General features: G+C 57.0%; 1 protein-coding gene across 5 annotated transcripts in view; it reads left to right on the forward strand.

Moving 5' to 3' along the window:
* Positions 1 to 18,012, forward strand: part of GTF2IRD1 (GTF2I repeat domain containing 1) — a 70,346-nt gene that overhangs the window by 25,810 nt on the left and 26,524 nt on the right. For 4 of the 5 annotated variants that reach the window (XM_019800544.2, XM_034670016.1, XM_011226030.3 and 1 more), the window contains exons 14-21: positions 2,679 to 2,726; positions 3,653 to 3,718; positions 4,717 to 4,900; positions 11,174 to 11,223; positions 11,442 to 11,498; positions 12,724 to 12,807; positions 16,143 to 16,326; positions 16,855 to 16,883. In XM_019800544.2, the coding sequence (XP_019656103.1) occupies positions 2,679 to 2,726; positions 3,653 to 3,718; positions 4,717 to 4,900; positions 11,174 to 11,223; positions 11,442 to 11,498; positions 12,724 to 12,807; positions 16,143 to 16,326; positions 16,855 to 16,883 (702 nt within the window). The remainder of the gene's footprint in view (positions 1 to 2,678; positions 2,727 to 3,652; positions 3,719 to 4,716; positions 4,901 to 11,173; positions 11,224 to 11,441; positions 11,499 to 12,723; positions 12,808 to 16,142; positions 16,327 to 16,854; positions 16,884 to 18,012) is intronic. The other variant, XM_034670015.1, reaches the window with a different exon arrangement.

Consider the following 18,012-nt stretch of genomic DNA (forward strand, 5'->3'; position numbering starts at 1 on the left):
CCCTCTCTCGCTGGCTGTCTCTATCTCTGTCAAATAAATAAATAAAATCTTTAAAAAAAAAAAAAAAAGAAAGACTGTTCTGGATGGGCTGGGCGCAACCAGACTTGACAACAGCCTGTACGGAAACTGGGGGGGCATTCAGGTGACCTGAGGCTCAGGGTGAATTGACAGACGGGACTGGCCACAAGGTCGCAGGGCATCGGGCTGCGGTCACAGTGCCGTTAGAGAAGATGGTGGGTAGCTGTCTCCGTTTGGACCCCAGGGGGCTGGGCGCCCATGGACCGATACGGCCCTGGTCTGTTTCCATTGGCTTGGCTTCTCCTCTTTGGCGTGACAGAGTGTGGGAGCCTGAGGTCCGGCCCGGCCAGTCCACCTCCCCAGGGGCACCCAGCCTTGGACTGGAGCTCAGGTTTGCTAAATGCCCGTCTGAGGCGCCTTTCCAAGCACCCCTCTCAAAACCAACGAAGTAGGAAGATTCTGAGGCCTTCAGGACCACCATGCGTTAGGACGGGGTGTGTCTGTGTGTCCGTGCGTGTGCTTTTTCTGCTCACATATGCATGATAAAATAAATGATGTGGGGCTCTGCAACCTGGACAGGAGGGCTCCCCTGCCTCCTCCTCGGGCTGCTAGTAGTTTGGCATCCTTTCTGTGTCCTTTTTCTGCGTATGTGCACGTGTATGTGGCTACGATTTTGCACAGATTGTCCCTCCCTCCCTTGGACATCTCTAGAGCGCTGGGATAGTTGGCGTGATCTTCATCCTTCCTGGAGGGTGTCACCAGTTACTTGCAGTTGAAAACGGGGGCACGCTGAGCCAGTCGAGGGGCTCGTTCAGGGTAAATAGCCCAGCCCCTGACGTCTGGGTGAAGAATCCGGCGAGTTCCCCACGTTTGGAATTTGGGACCCCAAAGCACACGGGTCACAGGCCCCCAGGAGTGGCCCCAGCCCAACAGAAGCCCCTCCTTAGTGAGGCCGAGGATACCTGGATTCCAGGGACGGCAGGGGCGGACTCTCCTGCCCGGGGCTCCAGATGGACCTTGGCTCCTTGTTGCTACTCCCAGGACGATGGTACATGGCCAGCTCACAGCGGGGACAGACTCCCTGGCCAGGTCTCCTCCTTGCGTACCTCCAAGCCACCTTGTGACCTTAATTGGTGGTCCAGGTGTGACACTTGGGCGGTTCCCTTCCTCTGGGACTGACTCCTTGTCACAGGTCCCTGCCTGGGAAAACTCCCTGGTCGCCCTGCTACTCCCAGCAGACTCGTCTCTCCCTGTCTGCCCCCTCCCTTCACCTGGAAATGGCCAAAATGCAGTGGAATTGCAGGACCTTCCAGTAGCTGACCCTGAGATGAGGCTCTGATTACTTGCATGGGAGGAGATCCAGGCACACCAGTGTGGGATGGGAGGTGGGGACAGGGACAGGGACAGTGCAGGCCCATTAGTGCTGAGGACAGCTGAACCAGCGGCCACGAGAGCCGTGTAAAGCACACGCCTGAGGTCGGCAGCCCGGTGAGGAGGGAGCCGGGGTAGTGATCATCCAGATGTCCTGCGTTGCTGGCTGAGAGCTGCTTCCAGGCGTTTCTGCTGCTTCTCCCAGCTTGTGAGGCTGCTGCTGCAGCCAGAGGAAAGCCTTCAGGGGGAGTCCGGAAGGCGCAGTGTCCCCTGCCTGCAGCGAGCCCATTTTCCTGAGGAAGGTTGAAGCCTGAGGCCCAGGGCTGGCCCTCAACCTTTTCAAGTCAACGGAGCATAGGTGCAGCCCTCCAGAACCTTCCAGCGCCTTCCCATGCTGAGCCCCAAGCCTCAGGTTTATCCGGTGATCCCAGGGGCAGGCTCACCTTTCCCTCCATCCTGAGCGAGTTTTGACTCTTGGCAGCTCTCCTGGGATCAGCTCCTTTCCTTCCAGCTCACCATCCCGCCTGGGACAGGGGACCGTGCTTTGTCCCCTTTGTCCTCACGTGCTCCCTCCAGGAGCCGGAGGGAGAGCAGACGGGCGCTGGCCAGGAGTCTGGCAGAGCTGGGCTCCTCCTGTTCCGCCACTGCCCGGCTTGGCTGCATGTCGTGGGCTGAGACAGGCCCTCGAAGGCTTAGTCCTGTGTGTGAAAGCACCTGGCGACACAGAGCACCAGCGAGCTTCCCAAATTAGAGCCCCCCTCCGGTGGTTTCAAGTACTGACCAGCCCTTGATACCTTCTTGCCTCCAGGCAAAGGTCAGTGCCATCTCATCAGAGAGCCCCATGGACCACCTGCCCTGGGGTAGCTCCATGCTGCCCACTTGCCCCCCCCTTATCCAACCGTCTTTCTTCCTCACATCCCTGCCGACTGGCATTCTGTGTTCGATCTGGCGTCACAGCAGGAGGACAGAGCTTTGTCTTATCCCCAAGTGTCCTAGTGCCTAGACAAAAACCTAGCACACGGAAAGAAGGACCTACCAACATGGGTCCGGTCTCCAGAGGGTGCGTACTGAATGTGCTCGGACACCCGGCTCTGAACTTGGCCTCCTTGTGTGAAGACAAGCGTGGGGTGCCTGCCTGTACGGATCGAGGTCCCTGATCCCATCCGGGGAGTCGCCGTGCTCTGCTCCAGAGTCATCCTGCTGCACCCCCCTTGTCTGGCCTGGCCTTTGCAGCACAGGGCACTGGAGATGATGCCCGTGGCTTCCTGGCACCCTCTGTTCTCTTTCAGAGAAAGGCCCCAGCGAGGACCCGCGGCCCGAGGAGAGGCCCGTAGAAGGTGAGGCGCTGTCCACCTCCCACATTGCACCCCATCACCCCATCTCTCCTCTCCTCCCCCGCCCGTCCTCTCCCTCTTGTCTCTGGTTCTCTCCACCCCATCTCTCCCCAACAGTCCGTTTGGAGGTGGGAGTCCTGGGGCTGCCTAAGGTTGGGGGAGGTTTATTATAGACCTGTCTTGTAGAACTAGGAGGTACCTGGTCAGAGGTACAAGCCGCTCCTTCTGGTAAGGGAAATGCAGAGCATTCTCTCTTTGTTTTTACACACACCCTGCTTCTCGCTCAAAGGTTTTAAGTCTGGAGTCTGAGCAAGTAGTATGGAAGCCGGAAAGCACAAAATTGGCCTTGTGTCCAACAGACCTGTTCATTCTCAGGCACACCGCGCATTCCCTTCCTGCCGAGTGAGAGTAGTGCAGGAAGAGAGATCAGAGTGGGCATGGGTCTGTTTCCTCTTGGGAGTATCTGTCCCTGGAATGGAATGTGAGTGGGTGTGCGAGGAGGGAAGGGTCATTTCCCTAAACCCAGCCTGACCTGGGGTGGGGGTAGAAAAGTCCACTGCCACCTGGTGGCAGCGTACTCCATTTGCAGGCTTACCATTCACCCACTAGCTAAGCCACTTCCTGAGCTGGTCTAGAGTGACACACACTTAGAAAGATCTGTGGGCAGTCTTCGGCTGCAGAATCTTCCAAATCTTCATTCAGGCCTGGTGACACCTTAGACCAGACATTTGGGTTTAGGAATGGTGGACCCATCTGGGGGTGCCATTTCTGAGGAAATAGGTTACCTGCCGCCACCACCACCCCAGCCTCCCCCCATTCCAAGGTCCCAGTGCAGGGTCATTCTTGGTGCTGGCAGAGCTGGGACATGAGCTGGAAGCGGGGTGCTGCTGCCTCTGGGGAGGCCCAACAGGCTGCCTTTTGCCTTCCAGACAGCCACGGTGACGTGATCCGGCCCCTGCGGAAGCAGGTGGAGCTGCTCTTCAATACGCGATACGGTGAGCCAGGAGCCGGCCGGGGCCCCGGGCAGCTCGCCCTCCCTCCAGCTGCCCTCTTTGCAGAGGGACTTGGGGCCCCTGCTGTTCCCTGCTCTGGGACAAGGCAGGGAGGAGACAGAGGGGCCGGGGCCCACTGGGAAGGGGACAGGGACACCCAGGGAAACCCCGCTCTGCAGCATAACCCCCAGCCTTCTCCATCACCTGCCCGCTCCCGGTCGGCCTCAGCCTCAGGTTGGAGAGCCTGTTCTGTCCATGTTCTGTGCACTGCCGTTGCCGCTCTTCTGTCCTCACGGATGCCCTCATTCAGGGTCCTTGGGAGGACGTGAACACAGCAAGACCTTTCCTACTCAAGAGTCCGGGAAAGAGGATGGGGGCGGGGGGGGCGGGGGAGGCTATTCTTTTATTAGGCCCCGATGGTTTGCCAGGCACTGGCCAGGGGCTTCACGCAAGTTCTCCCACCTCACAAAGCGCATGTTCTCGTACCGTTTGACAGACGAGGAGACAGGAGGCCTGGGGAAATGATGTGGCTTGTCTGAGTGTGAGTGGCAGTGCCTGGCCTGGGCCTCGGACCTGTCCCATTCCCAAGGCGTGGTGTTGGACCACCTGGAGTGTGGGGGTTATGGATGGTGGCAGGGGGGCTCTCTGGAAGTTCTTTCTGGCAGCCCAGGGACAACATCAGGTCTCACCAGCCATCAGTGGTTTCTTGTGCACTGCCTGGGTGCGAGGGTTTCGGGGTCCCACTGACTCGGGTTCGCACCCCCAGCCCTGGGGCTCCGCTACCTGAGTCCTGTCCCCCTCTGAGCTCCTGGTCTGTTCCCTGCAGACTGGGGTTACGGTACCTACCCCTCAGGAGGGTTGGGGGTCCACTAAGCACTGACTCTGCAGAGCACGCTGGCACCTTCACCCCCGCCCCCCACCCCGCACAGACATGGGAGGCTAGCACCAGGGCTCACAGCCCCCTAGCCCTGGGTGGCCCTACAGCAGCCATGTCTCTGCAGCCAAGGCCATTGGCATCTCGGAGCCCGTCAAGGTGCCCTACTCCAAGTTCCTGATGTACCCAGAGGAGCTGTTTGTGGTGGGGCTGCCTGAAGGCATCTCCCTCCGCAGGCCCAACTGCTTCGGGATCGCCAAGCTCCGGAAGATCTTGGAAGCCAGCAATAGCATCCAGTTTGTCATCAAGAGGTAAGGCCTGGCCGCGTCCACAGGGGCCCCTCCAGGCTGGCCGTGGCGCCTGGGAGTAGGGCCAGCGTGCCGTCTTCGTCTGAGATCGGGGCAGGCTTTTTGTTTTGAAACAGTGAGGTGTTAGATAGGGTTTGGCCAGAGTTGGGCAGGCGGGAGGTTGCCCGGACCCTGCCCAGGCCTGCTGGACCAGTTTGCCTCCACGTGGAATGGGAGTCTGCCTGCCGGCCTCCTCTCCTGACCGTTCTGAGGATTCTCTGGGCGTGTGTTGGTGTCCTGGGCCCAGGGCAGCAGGGTGCTGCTGAGGACAGTGGCCCATTATCCCAGGATTGGAAAATACGGCGGTGGCGTGTCCTTTCTGTTTCCCTGGGCCTCTCATTTTTGTCTTCAAGAGCCCAGTGGAGCTCCGCATATCCAGCCCGTGTGCCCAGCTCAGACATAAAGGCCCCGTGGAAAAGGTGGAAGCAGCTGTTGATTTAAGGCGGGGAGGGGGGTCTGATGGGGGTGACCTGTTTGTTGCTGCTGCTGTGTGATACTGTTATGTCATGTCATTGTAGCCTTGGTTTGCTTCAAAGTGGCAAGTGAGAGGAGAATCCTAAGGGTTTGCCCCCTTGGGGGAGTAGATGGCCCCCAAATTGGGAGATTCATGGCATTTTTCATGAGGGGTGATGGGGCGTGGGGCAGGGCGCTCTCCCACGGGAGCCTGGTTTGCACCAGGAGGAACAAGGACGGGGGGTGCTCCAAGAGACACAAATAAGGCAACATGTGGTTCCTCCCTTCAGCAAATACACCTTCAGTGCCAACTGCGTGTCAGGCTGTGGGAAGCAGCCCATGCCGCAGTCTGCCCTCAAGTTGGCCAGTCTCGTTGACTAAAACTACCATATAACGTCAGCTAGAGATAAAGGCTAGAACCCAGGATCTGGGGACAGAGAGGGGCATGAGGAACCTATCTAAGGAAGAAGACATGCCGATATCTGGTGAGAGAGCATTTGGGTAGAGGGAGGAGCAGATGAAAAGGCCCTGGGGCAGGGGCATGCTTGTGTGTTTGAAGACCAGTGACACGCTGGTGTGGCTGTGCACAGTGAGTGAGGGAAGGGTGGCAGGGAGGAGGGGCCAGATCATGCAGGGTCTTGTCTTGGCTTAAAGAGTTTTGGACCAGACCACAATCTGGTCTTTTGTTGCTGCTGTTCTCCAACTATGAGGTAGAAGGGACCCTGTGGGCAGGGGCAGAAGCAATGACCAGCGAGGAGGCTTTGCTCTGGCCCCAGGGACAAAGTGGCGGCTTGGTGAGAAGTCGCATTCAGGCAGTATTCTGAAGATGGGTTGTCAGAATTTGCTGATACGTTGGATGTGGGGTGTGCGAGAAAGGGGGTCTGAACGGCTCCGGGTTGAGGCTGATCACCTGGGGCGGTGGTGATGCCGTTCTCTGAGATGGAGGGGTGCGGGTCTGGAGTGGGGTCTGACGTATGTTGTGTTTGCGGTGCGTGGGGGCCTTCCAGCAGGGGGTGGGGATGGCGGGTGGATAACGGGACTCACCCCCTCCTCGGGGCAGAGGTCGAAGTGGGGACAGGACTTCAGGAGCTGAATGCCCTGAGCATCCAGATTCAGGAGGGACATGCCACATGCACTGCCTGCCACATCCATCCTCCAAACCGAGAACCGGGCGGCTCAGTGGGAGGAGCCACGTTCACCGCCCATCCTCACGAGCTGACCTTTCTCATTAATGGTTCAGGGCAGACACAGCTTGTCTCTCCTGTGCTCCCAAGCTTTTGTTCATGCCGCTTTATACTCAGAGAGGGAGGCAGGTCAGCCCGGTGGCTCTCGGGCAGACTTGAGAGGACGTCTCCTAGGTCCGAGTCCGGACCTTCTGCTCCTCCCTGTGACCTTGGGCAGCTCGCTCGTGGGTGCTAAGCGGGGTGCACCGTACCGCTTCCCGGAGTGGCAGTGGGGGTCGAGGCTCAGCAAAGGGCCTGGCACACTCTAAGTACTCGATCAAGATGGGTTTGTTTTTTTTCTAACATCAGGTTTATTGGAGTTTAATGACATTCAGGAAAATTCACTGGTTTTAGGTGTATACCCCTTTGAGCTTTGACAAGCTCGGACGTCACATAACCACCACCACCGTCAAGGTACAGGACAGTCCTATCACCCCAAAACCTTCCCTTGTGTCCCTTTGTGGGCCACCCTAGCCCTTGGCGACCGCCGATCCGTCTTCTGTCGTCGTCTTGCCTTTTCCAGAACATCCGACACCTGCAGTGTTTCGGTTGCGGCCTTTTGAGTTGGCTCCTTTCACTTAGCTTTTGAGGTTCATTCATGTGGTTGCCTGGATGAGGATTTCATGTCTTTAAAAATATACCTGTTTTAAAAAGTAAGTTTACCGGATTCCAGTTTCCTGAAAGCGAAGCGAAGAATAGGACTCACGTAGGAGAGCGCGATGAGCTTTGCCGGGTGCAGCACTTGGGGGTGGTGGAGCGAAGGCCTCGCTGGGTGATTCTGAGCGATTGAGCCCTTGGTATATTGCTTTTGTTATTTCTCATTTTAAAAATCAGCAGAAAAAATAAAATTAAAAAAAATAAAAATCAGCAGAAAATAGCGTTGGGAATATTAAGCATAAAAGAACCACTTGTCGATGATCTTACTTTAGAGAAGAGTGCCTTTGGGGGGTGATGTAAATGTTCTGGAATCAGGTAGAAGTACAGCTGTATCAACAATTTCGTGAACATACTAAAAACCACGGATGGGCGTACTTTGAAAGTGAATTTTGTGGCATGTAAGTTCCATCTCAGAGCATACGTATTTATCTTCTTTATATATGTACACATGCATATTGGTCTGCTGGGGCTCCCGTAACAAAACATCGCAGAAGGGGGGCAGCTTACACAACAGAAATTTATTTCTCACCATTCTGGAGGCTGGAAGTCCAAGGTCAAGGTGCTGGCAGGTTTGGTTTCTCCCCAGGTCACTCCCTTTCACCGTGCCTCCAGGTGGCATTTTCTCCATGTGCACCCATCCCTGGTTCTCTTTCCATGTGACCTAATCTCCTCTTCTCATAAGGGCACTGGGCAGGGGATGAGGGCCCCCCTGATGTCCTCATTGAAATTTAACCACCTCTTTAAAGACCCCGTCTTCAAATATAGTCACATTCTGAGGTACGGTGGCAGGGTGTCCAGGGCTTTAACATATGAAATTTGAAGGAGACACAGTTCAGCCCATAAAAATAGAGAGTTGAGGGGCGCCTGGGTGGCTTAGTCATTAAGCGTCTGCCTTCGGCTCAGGGCGTGATCCCAGGACCCTGGATCGAGCCCCACATCGGGCTCCTTGCTCAGCGGGAGGCCTGCTTCTCCCTCTCCCACTCCCCCTGCTTGTGTTCCCTCTCTCGCGCTCTCGATCTCTGTCAAATAAATAAATAAAATCTTTAAAAAAAAAATAGAGTTGACCTTTGAACAATATGGGGGTTGAGTGTCAACCCCGCCTCCTGAGCCCCTGTGCACTTGAAAATTCACGTATAACTTTTGACTCCCCAAAAACCTAGCTACTTAGACCTGAAACAAATGTAATGTTGTGTGTCCGCTGTTAGCAGATTAGGGGCGCCTGGGTGGCTCAGTTGGTTAAGCGTCTGCCTTTAGTTCAGGTCGTGATCTCAGGGTCCTGGGATCGAGACCCGCGTCGGGCTCCACGCTGAATGGCGCATCTGCTTGAGATTCTCTCTCCCTCTGCCCCTCCCCTCCCCAAAATAAATAAATCTTCAAAAAAGACAAAAAAAAACCTAACTACTGATAGCCTATTGTTGACCAAAAGCCTTACCAATAACATAAAGCGTCGATTAACACGTATTTGATATCTTATATATATAATATACTGCATTATTACAATAAAGTAAGCTAGAAAAAAGAAAATGTGAAAAGAAAATATAAAGAAAATGCATTTACAGTACCGTATCAAAGAAAATGTGCATATAAGTGGACTCGCGCAGTTTGAACCCGTGTTGTTCAAAGGTCAGCTGTGTGTTTACACAGGAGAAGCCACCTGCAGGAGACCTCGCTTACTGATTGTCACTCTTCCTGCCTGCCCCTGACCTCCACCACACCCTTCTAAACACTACTCCGGACAACCACTTCCAGTTACAGGTGGCACAAAATCCAATTAAACTTTCTAAACCTTTGGTCGGAAAGCATTCTTTACCCTGATCCTTGAACTTGCATGTGAAATTTTCATATCCTTTTATGCGTTCTTCTGGGGAGAGGGTCCTTGTTTTTCATCCAATTCTCCAAAGTTAAGAAGCCCTTTGGAAGTGGAAAATCATGGGTGGATTCACACAGACCGGAGACTGCTACTCAAGGAAGTCAGGGTGGAAGGTTCTGGGTCGTGTAGTGCTATAGTGTGTTCCGATCCCGACCACTGGCATTAGCAGACCCCAGCTGCAAGTTCAGGGGTCCCTAGGCCACCTATACTTTTGTGCAACTAGCTCAGAATCTGAGGCTCCCATGACTCCCCAGGGCTCAGTAATTAGCTGGAACACCTCACAGAACTCAGAAAAGCGCTGTATTACAATTACAGATTTATATTGAGGATACTAATCAAAACCAGCCAAATAAAGGGACACGAAGGTCAAGGTCCCCATGATATCAGGACGTGTTACCCTCCGCCACCGAGCTTCCGTGTTCACGATTTCTATTGGGATTCATCCTTGATTGGGTCATTGGCTATGTGATCGAACTCTGTCTGCGGCCCCCTCCCCTCCCTAGAAATCAGGGATATTAGGTGGCTTGAAGCCCCAGTCCTCTGATCCCAGGGTCCATCTTCCAGAATCGTGAGTCATCTCGTTAGCATAAACTTAGGTGTGATCCCACGGTGTCACCAGAAATAATAACTCAGATATTCCTGTCCCTCGAGAAATACCAGAGATGAGAGGTTACCTCCCAGGACCCGGAGACAAAGACCAAACTCTTTATTACGGAACACGGACTCCAGATGCCCTGTTTTCACTGCAGAATTGTCCAGCTAGAGCAGGTTTGTCTGCTCGAAGAGGGTCTGGAGTCTGTGGCAGGCCGAGGGCGTTGGGGAGGTCAGGCTGGCCAGGGGAAGGCTAACGGGATGATGGAGTAGGACAGGTAGTGGAACCACTCCTTCAAATCTCCTGAAGGGTGTTCTGGGTGCTGGACCAGGGTTCGGTGTGAGGCTGGGTCCGTAGATGAGGCTGCCGGGAGAGGTAATGAGCTCCCCGTCACAGGGGTAGCCAAGCAGTGGCACATAGGAAACCTGGCATAGAAGGGAGCCCAAAGGCCAGACACTCAGGGCACCTCCCCCCCCCAGGTCAGGCGGCCAGTGGATGAGGATTTGGTGCCTCTTCTGGTGGCGGGCTCCTGGGTATCTGCCCAGAGCTGGGCTCACAGGGCCTGAGTGAGGAGGGAGGAGGTACAGCCCCGGCCTGGAGCACAGCCTCAGGAGCTGAAAAGTCCTCAGATTGTATGTAGAACCCCCCCCCACTACCTCTCCTCCTTCTCCTTGTGGGGAAACTGAGACCCAGAAAGTAGATTGGCCTCCCCACTGTCTCCTGTGAGAGTCAGGAGGGGAGCGGGGCTCCCGGCTCCCAGGCTAACGTGCTTGGGCTGCCCTGTCAGATGGGAGGTCTCTCAGCGGGAGAGGCGGCCGGGTGAGGGACGGGGGCCCTGATGGACCCCTGGCCCTTCCCACTGCGTGGCCTCGGGCATCTTACTCACCTTCTCAATGCCTGTCTCCTCATCCTGTAAATGGGGCGGTGGAAACAGTCCTTGCCTCCAGCATGTCGAGAGGGGGCTCCGCGACATCTGGGAAGGGCTTTGTGGGGTCTAGACGTACAGACGTGAGTGCAAAGCGGGGCTTTGTCCCCGGGGCCCCGACTCTGAGTGACATGGCAGCTCTCAGGTGTCCCCCAGAAGCCCCCGGACCTTCCCTGCCCCTCCGAGATCTAGCCACACGGTCAGCCCCGGCTGCTTTTCTGCACTTCAAACCGGCCCCTTGGGAAGCATCCCAGAACCAAGTGACGGTGTCACTCCACTTGGTCTGGGTCGGGCCGGCCTCCCTCTGGGCTGGATCCTCAGAGCCCAGCACAGCGCCCCCCCAATCTCAGGCGTGGGTCCACAGGACAGGTGCGGGGGCTTGTGGGGTTGGGGGGAGGGACGGAGACCCCAGACCTGGGCTGTCCAGAGCTGGAAGGGCCTGTTGCACAGCTGTGTAGACGGAGGCTCGGGGGTGCAGAATGAGGCTATAGTGATGGCCTGTTGTGGTGTTTTCCAGGCCTGAGCTGCTCACCGAGGGAGTCAAAGAGCCCATCACGGACAGCCAAGGTACCCCGCGCAGGGTCACAGACTGAGGCGCCGGCCAGGTGTGGGAGGGGTCCCAGGTCTGCGCCCCCGTCCCTCATCCTTCTAGCCTGGTCCCGCCTCCCCTGGCATCCCCCACCTCCCTTCCCGTTGGGTTCCCCCACCCCCAAAGATACCACCTCTGTCCTGGGGACCCAGGAGCTGGCTGATCACCTGGCTTCTCTCCCCCCCCCCGCCCCCAGAGAGGGATTCCGGGGACCCTCTTGTGGACGAGAGCCTGAAGAGACAGGGTTTTCAAGGTAAGGTTGCAGCTCAGAATGGGGTCAGCTGTTCCAGGGCCATGACCTCAACCTGGCTTGGGTCTGGAGGGCCAGGCTATGGGTGGGAGGGGCTGGCCCCCAACGTCAGGGCCTGGGGGTCTGAGTGAGGCAGGCTGGCAGCTGGGGCAGAAAGAAGAGGCTCTGTAAAGGTGTGGGGGGCAGGAGCCGGCCCACTGTCTGCTCCGTACCAGGCAGTCAGCTGTCCTCTCTATGCCTGAAGCCAAAGGAGGGCGATGTCCCCGAGAACCGAGGCTGGGCCAAGAAGGGCCAAGAGGCAGTGAGCAGGGAGAAAGATGGATGGAAGGTAGGAGAAGCTTGAACCAATGCAGGCAGGTTGGCAGGCGGGAGAGACAGAAGCAGGAAGTCCATGTGCGTGTGGGGACAGCTCCAGGGTGTGGCCATGAGTCCCCGAGGCCGGGTTGTTCCCCAGGTAGCCCCTGGCTGGTCCCTGTGGCTCTGAGGAGAGAGGTCAGCGAGACCCATGGCAGGTAGGGCCAGTGCAGGGAGTGGGGCACCAGAGATAGGACCCAGATCCCGGAGGGGCGGCTGCTCCCTGCCCTGTCTGTCTCTCTCGCTCCCTCCCGAGTGGCCAGAATTGGCTGCGATGAGGGGTCCTCACGGCTCTCAGCCCACCCGTGGCTCCTCATAGGCAACCCCACCGCAGATGGGGGTCCTCACCACACCCCCCAGCCACCCAAAGGTCCACTCCCTCCCTCCCTCACCTTTCTCTCTCCCCAGGCAGTGCCAGGCTGCAATCTCTTGAGGCCAGGGGCCCATCCGGGGTCCCCATAGCATGGGCTGGCACATGGACTCCTTCACCGACGCCCCCAGCTGAGGGAGTGACCAGGGGTGACCCTCCCCACCAGCCCGCCCAAAGCCCCTATTCCTAGCCCCCCAGGCCCCAGAACCTGCTCCCCCTCATGGAGCCTCTCACCTCCTGAGCTTATTTACTGCTTTGGTGGTTTTCAAATGTCAACAATTAACTTAATTTCCCACTCACGGCTGTTGTCACAACCGTGTGCGTCCAGAAAAACACACATCTCTGTCTAGATGTTCCTTCTGGAGGACTCTGAGGGGCCCGCTCTGAAGATCTGCTAATTGCCAGAGAAGGAGCTCCCCATCATTAGAAAATCATATTCCTTAAAAGTCCCCAAGTGCCTTTTAATTTAACAGCCCCAATCCATAATTGTTTTTTACTTTGCAGAAAATTATGACGCTCGACTGTCACGCATCGACATCGCCAACACGCTGAGGGAGCAAGTCCAGGATCTGTTCAATAAGAAATACGGTGAGCCCCTGGGTGTCCAGGCGGGAGGACAGCCCGGCCGCCATGGGAAGAGAGGCAGGAGCTTCCTACCCGTTGCTATGGTCATTTCTGGAAAAACCATTCACTCACTCACAGACATTTCTTGAGCACCTACTATGTGCTAGACTCCGAGGATAAAGCGGTGAAGGAAACAGAGACCCTGCCCTCTTGGGTCCTGTAGACCAGTGAGATAAGACAGACATTCAGTAACTATACCAAATCTAATAACGACGGGGGCCTGGTCCGTGATTTCACAGGAAAAAGCAAGGTGCTCAAGAGAGACTTAGATTGGGAGCCAGGGAGGCCTCTTTAAAGAAAGAACTGAAGGGTGGGTAAGGACTTCATGTCGCAGAGAAGGAAGGGCAGGCCAGCTGAGGGAATAGCATGTGCAAAGGCCCTGAGGCTTGTCCTAGGAAGGGACAGCAAGCTGAAGTGGGGAAATGGGGGCTGGAGGCAAGGGGCCCTGTAGAGGTGGCTGGCACACAGACCCCGTCACCTAGGGCCCTCGAAGGAACCATGGCCTCGGTTCTGCGTTTTGTTGGGAGGACTCAAGTGGCAGAAGGCACTCTGTAGTTTTCAAGTATCTTCCTGGCTGTCGCCCACGAGGAAGATGAACGGGCGTGAGAGGGCAGTGCCAGGCGACCGGCTCGGAGCTGGAGCAATGACAGGCTGGCCAGGCCCTGGCAGGGAGGCTGGAGGAAGGCGGATGGAATGGAGGCGAGCTACAAAGGTGGAGTTGGTGGGGAGCAGAGAGGCGAAGGGAGGGCGAGGCAGCCCGTCAAGTCTGGCTTGAGGAACAAACCAGTCCATGCAGCCACCGTGCTTTATGGCCCCAAGTCACAAAAACAAACACACTGGCTTCACCAACCAGGGGTGTTGGTTGGCTCCCCACTCCGTTCCTATGACCACAGACCAGATCACCGCGAACTGAGCGGCCTACGGTAACAATAGCCGTTATTCTTCCTCCTGATGTCCGTGAGTCAGGAGGCCGGGAGCGGCTCAGGGGCGGCTCTCTGGAGTCTGTCCTGGGGTTATAGTCAGAAGGTGGCTGAAGCCGGCATCACCTCGACAGCTTCTCGCTCCCATGTGTGACCCCTGGGCTGGGGAAACAGCTGGTGCTGGAACAGCTGAGCCCCTCGGGCCTCTGTCCCCGTTTCTGTGCCATCTCCGTACGTGGACTTTCTGGCATCGCGACCCCAAGGTGGCTGGATTTGCCAGCCGGGTGGAAGTCATCGCCTCATACTCTGTTGGTCGAGGTAATTATGATGTCCCGCCCATGTTCAAGGGGAGGGGACAACAGGCCCTAGTCCTCCGTGAGGGTGTGTGGACATGATGTGAAGAGGAGCCTGTGGGATGGGAGAAATGTTGGTGCTGCTGTCTCTGGACAGTGTAATGGGCCACAGCTCATAGCTGGGGGAGGCCAGCAGTTGGGCAGCCTTCAGGATCAACTGGATCCAGATGTTCAGAGATGACCTCGGTGTCTTTCCACCATGTTGGCGTCAGTCTCGGGCTGGCTTCCCCCTTGCTGGCAAAATGGCCACAGCAGTTGAGATATCCCACCTACACCTTGAGGAAGGAAGGAGAGGGCTGGCTCTTTTCACAGGCTTTCTCCAGACAGCGAGGGTTTCTTTCTTAGAATTCCTGAGCCCTCCCCTTTTTCTCGTTGGGCCCCACTGAGTCCCATGTCCATTCCTCACCCAGTCCCTGTGGCAGGAAACCCCCCAGGCTCACTGGGTGATAGGGACCTATCAGTGTGACAAGAGAGAGGCAGGGGGTGGAGCACATGGGCCTGGAGACAGGCGGACACCCAAACTGTCAGCTGGAGAGAAGGGACAGCATCTCACCAAGGAGGGGAAGCTTGAGGGGGAGAGGATGGGTGCCATCTTGGATGTGTTGAGTTTGAGGGCTGAGTAGAGATGGTCTAGTCTACTGTTCAGGAGAAGTGTCTGGATTGGGTATAAAATTTAGGCCATGGGGGTAGAGGAGCGAAAAAGAGGACCCAGACCAAAGGCCAGGGAGTCCTGGTGTTTTAGAGGTCAGGTCCAGGCAGCAGCAGAATGACCAGAAAGAGGGGAAACCAGGAGAGTATGGGGTCGTGGACATCAAAGAGAGAGCCTCAGGGAGGGGAGCGTGGTCATCTGTGCCAAGCTCTATCAAGAGAAGGGCAGGTGTCTATGGGATTTGGCAACAGGGAGGCCATCGGTCATTGTAGCAAGGGCCATTTGGGAGGTGAGAAGTGGAGACAGTGGTGCTCCCATTGATGGATCATGGGTATAAAATTTCCTGTCTATTTTTTTCATTTCAAAAAGGCTCTCTTAGCCATCACATATGACCTAGTCAGCAGCACAGTCAGGATAAAGAATTAAAAACAGGCTGCAAATCCATCAGGACAGAGTAGATGAGAGGTCCCCAGGGCTCCGGGAGGCGGGACAGGGAAAGACTGCGGCTGGTTCCAGGGGTTCTTCCCAGAGTGATGAACGTGTCCTGGAACTAGCTCGTGGTGAGAATTTCACAATCTCATGTATATACAAAAAACCCCTGGATTATACACTTTAAAAGGGTCAACTTTATGGTATGGAAATTATATCTTAATGAAAAAAAGCACAAAAACAGGCTGAAACAATGGCTGGAAGCCAGGGGTCCTGGGAAACCACCGAGATTCTGTGTGGGGGATGCAGATGACAAATCAGGCTCTGAGTTTCCTGGGAGCCAGAGCGAAAAGGGAAATGAGTCCAGTTACCCCAGTCCTAGTGTCCTTGAGATAAAAATCAGTTTCTTGCACAGAGAAGACTCAGCTGCTCCTCCTCGCACTGAGGTGTTCAAGGATTCCTGCATCGTGTCTTTGTAAAGCGACCCCCCGCAACACAGGGCATGACTTTCTCAGTGAGCCTCTTGGAGGGGTCGCAGTGAGCTCCTTCCCTCTGTCCAGGAGGGACCCCAAGTGCAGTCTGCCCTCGGGCTGGGCGGGTCCCGAACCACGATGAGGCGGAGCCCGGGGTGCTGCTGGAGGGTCAGGCATTGTAGGGAAGGGCCAGCCACGCCCACAGGTCCCATCTTCCACGCGGGCTGCAGATTCTCAGGCCATCTGCCCTCTCCCCCTGCAGCTGAAGCCCCGTGTGCCTGCCCGTTCCTCAGCCCTGCCTGGACACACTCGCTACCCCTGCACAACCCACTCCCTGACTCCCAGCCCCCCCCCGATTGTGCCTTCCCATGGGAGCTACACGCCAGGCCGCGTAGCCCCCACGCGCACGCCTTGCCGTCACGTTTCACCGCCTGCTCTGGCTCCTGACAACCCGTCCCCTGTCCCTCTGCCATAGGAGAAGCCCTGGGCATCAAGTACCCCGTCCAGGTCCCCTACAAGCGGATCAAGAGCAACCCCGGCTCGGTGATCATTGAGGGGCTCCCCCCGGGAATCCCGTTCCGAAAGCCCTGCACCTTTGGCTCTCAGAACCTGGAGAGGATCCTTGCCGTGGCTGACAAGATCAAGTTCACGGTCACCAGGTACTCAGGGGAAGGGTGAGGAGGCCAGACCAGCCTGGGCGGTTGCCCTTGACCTTTCCTTTGATCTGGTCCTGCCTTGTTCTGTCCAGTGCCATCCTGGGTCGGGGGTGGGGGTGCAGAAGGTGACTGCAGGCCAGGCAGGGTGCTGGGAACCCCACGTCAGCCACCACAGCAGAGGGGTGGCCTTCCTGTCACCTCCTAACCCCTGCAGCACCCACTCACTGCCCTCCCAGCCCCTGGGAGAGGCGGTCAGCCCACTTAAGAGGGGAGGACATGGAGACAGGTGATTTGCCTGGGGTCACAAAGCCAGCCAGGTCAGAGCCACCCAGGTCAGAGCCAGCAGGAGGCCTTGGTCACGCTCCCGCACGGCACACTGCCACATCGTCACCGTGTCCGGCCCGAGCACTGAATCCCGGACAGGTCGTTAAAAGGCCGTTCTGAGGCAGCCAGTGTGGGGTGGGCCCCCAGACATTTCCGAAGAGCTCCCAGGTCCCCCCTCTGATACTCCCATTTCTGTTTCTCTTCCAGGCCTTTTCAAGGACTCATCCCAAAGCCTGGTAAGAAGCACTGGCTGTGGGGGGGCCGCTTGGCATGGGAGGCCAGCCGCAGTGCTGGGGGCCGAGGCCAGAGCCCAGCTTGCTGTGGGACGCCAGGCCCTGCCCTTCTGTTCTCCCACCTCCACTGGGCACCGGCCCCAGGTGGGAGGAGGTCACGGTGGAACCTCGGGCCGAGAAAAAGGGGCGGGGGGGCGGCACGGGTGACTCTCGCGCTCCACCTGGCCAGGGTCCAGGAAGGAGGGGCCGGGTCGGGTCCCTGCCCTCCACTCCTGATGAAGGGGCCTGGTTGACCTGAGTGTGTGGGTGAGCTTGGCAGCTGGTGGTTCCTAACTGCAGAGGGAGGGGTTTCTGCGTAAGGCCCCATGACCTTGGTGGTGAGATGTGGGTAAGTGCTTCCTCGGCCTTAGATGGTAAGCTGCCTCTCCTGACCTCCTCCCACGGCACCCATCTCCTCCGTGGGCTGTGTCCTGGCCCTCCCAAACCCTGAAGGAGGGCGCGCCTGGCTGGCTCGGTCCCTAGAGCACGTGACTCTTGATCTCAGGGTCCTGAGTTGGAGCCCCACGTTGGACATAGAGACAAAAAGAAAAACCAAACAAAAAAAAGACTAAAAAAACCGGAATGAGCAGAGACTGTCCCTGTCCCTGCAGGGGCGGCATGACTACCTCGTGAGCACTCTGGGCTGCCCACGCTGAGTCGTTGACCCCAGAGCCTGTGTATAGCGAGACGGGAAGCCTTACGGCCTTGCCGCAGCCCCATCCCAGGCGATGCAGGGGGAGCGCAGAAACGCAGCTAGGCCGTCTGTGTGCTCCCAGCCCCCCCTTCCAGAAGGAAGGGTCCCCGTGGGGGCCCGAGCGTGTAGCTGCCCCAGGGGGCAGGCACAGTCTTCAGCGAACTTGGAAAGCAGGAAAGGAAATCAGGTCGGACACCTGACCTGTGCTACTAGGGTCAGCACTTCACACTGACCTTTTCCTGTCTCCTTTTTATGGAGGAGGAAACGGAGGCCAGGGGAACATCGGTGACCTGCCACCTGTAGGGGAGGCACTATTGCCTGGCACCCTGCAGGGAGGCCCTGTGATCCAGGTGGTACGTAACTCGGGGCAGCCACTGAGTAGAGGAATGTCGGGCTTTG

The sequence above is a fragment of the Ailuropoda melanoleuca genome, chromosome 10 (assembly GCF_002007445.2).
Source record: "Ailuropoda melanoleuca isolate Jingjing chromosome 10, ASM200744v2, whole genome shotgun sequence".
NCBI lineage: Eukaryota > Metazoa > Chordata > Mammalia > Carnivora > Ursidae > Ailuropoda > Ailuropoda melanoleuca.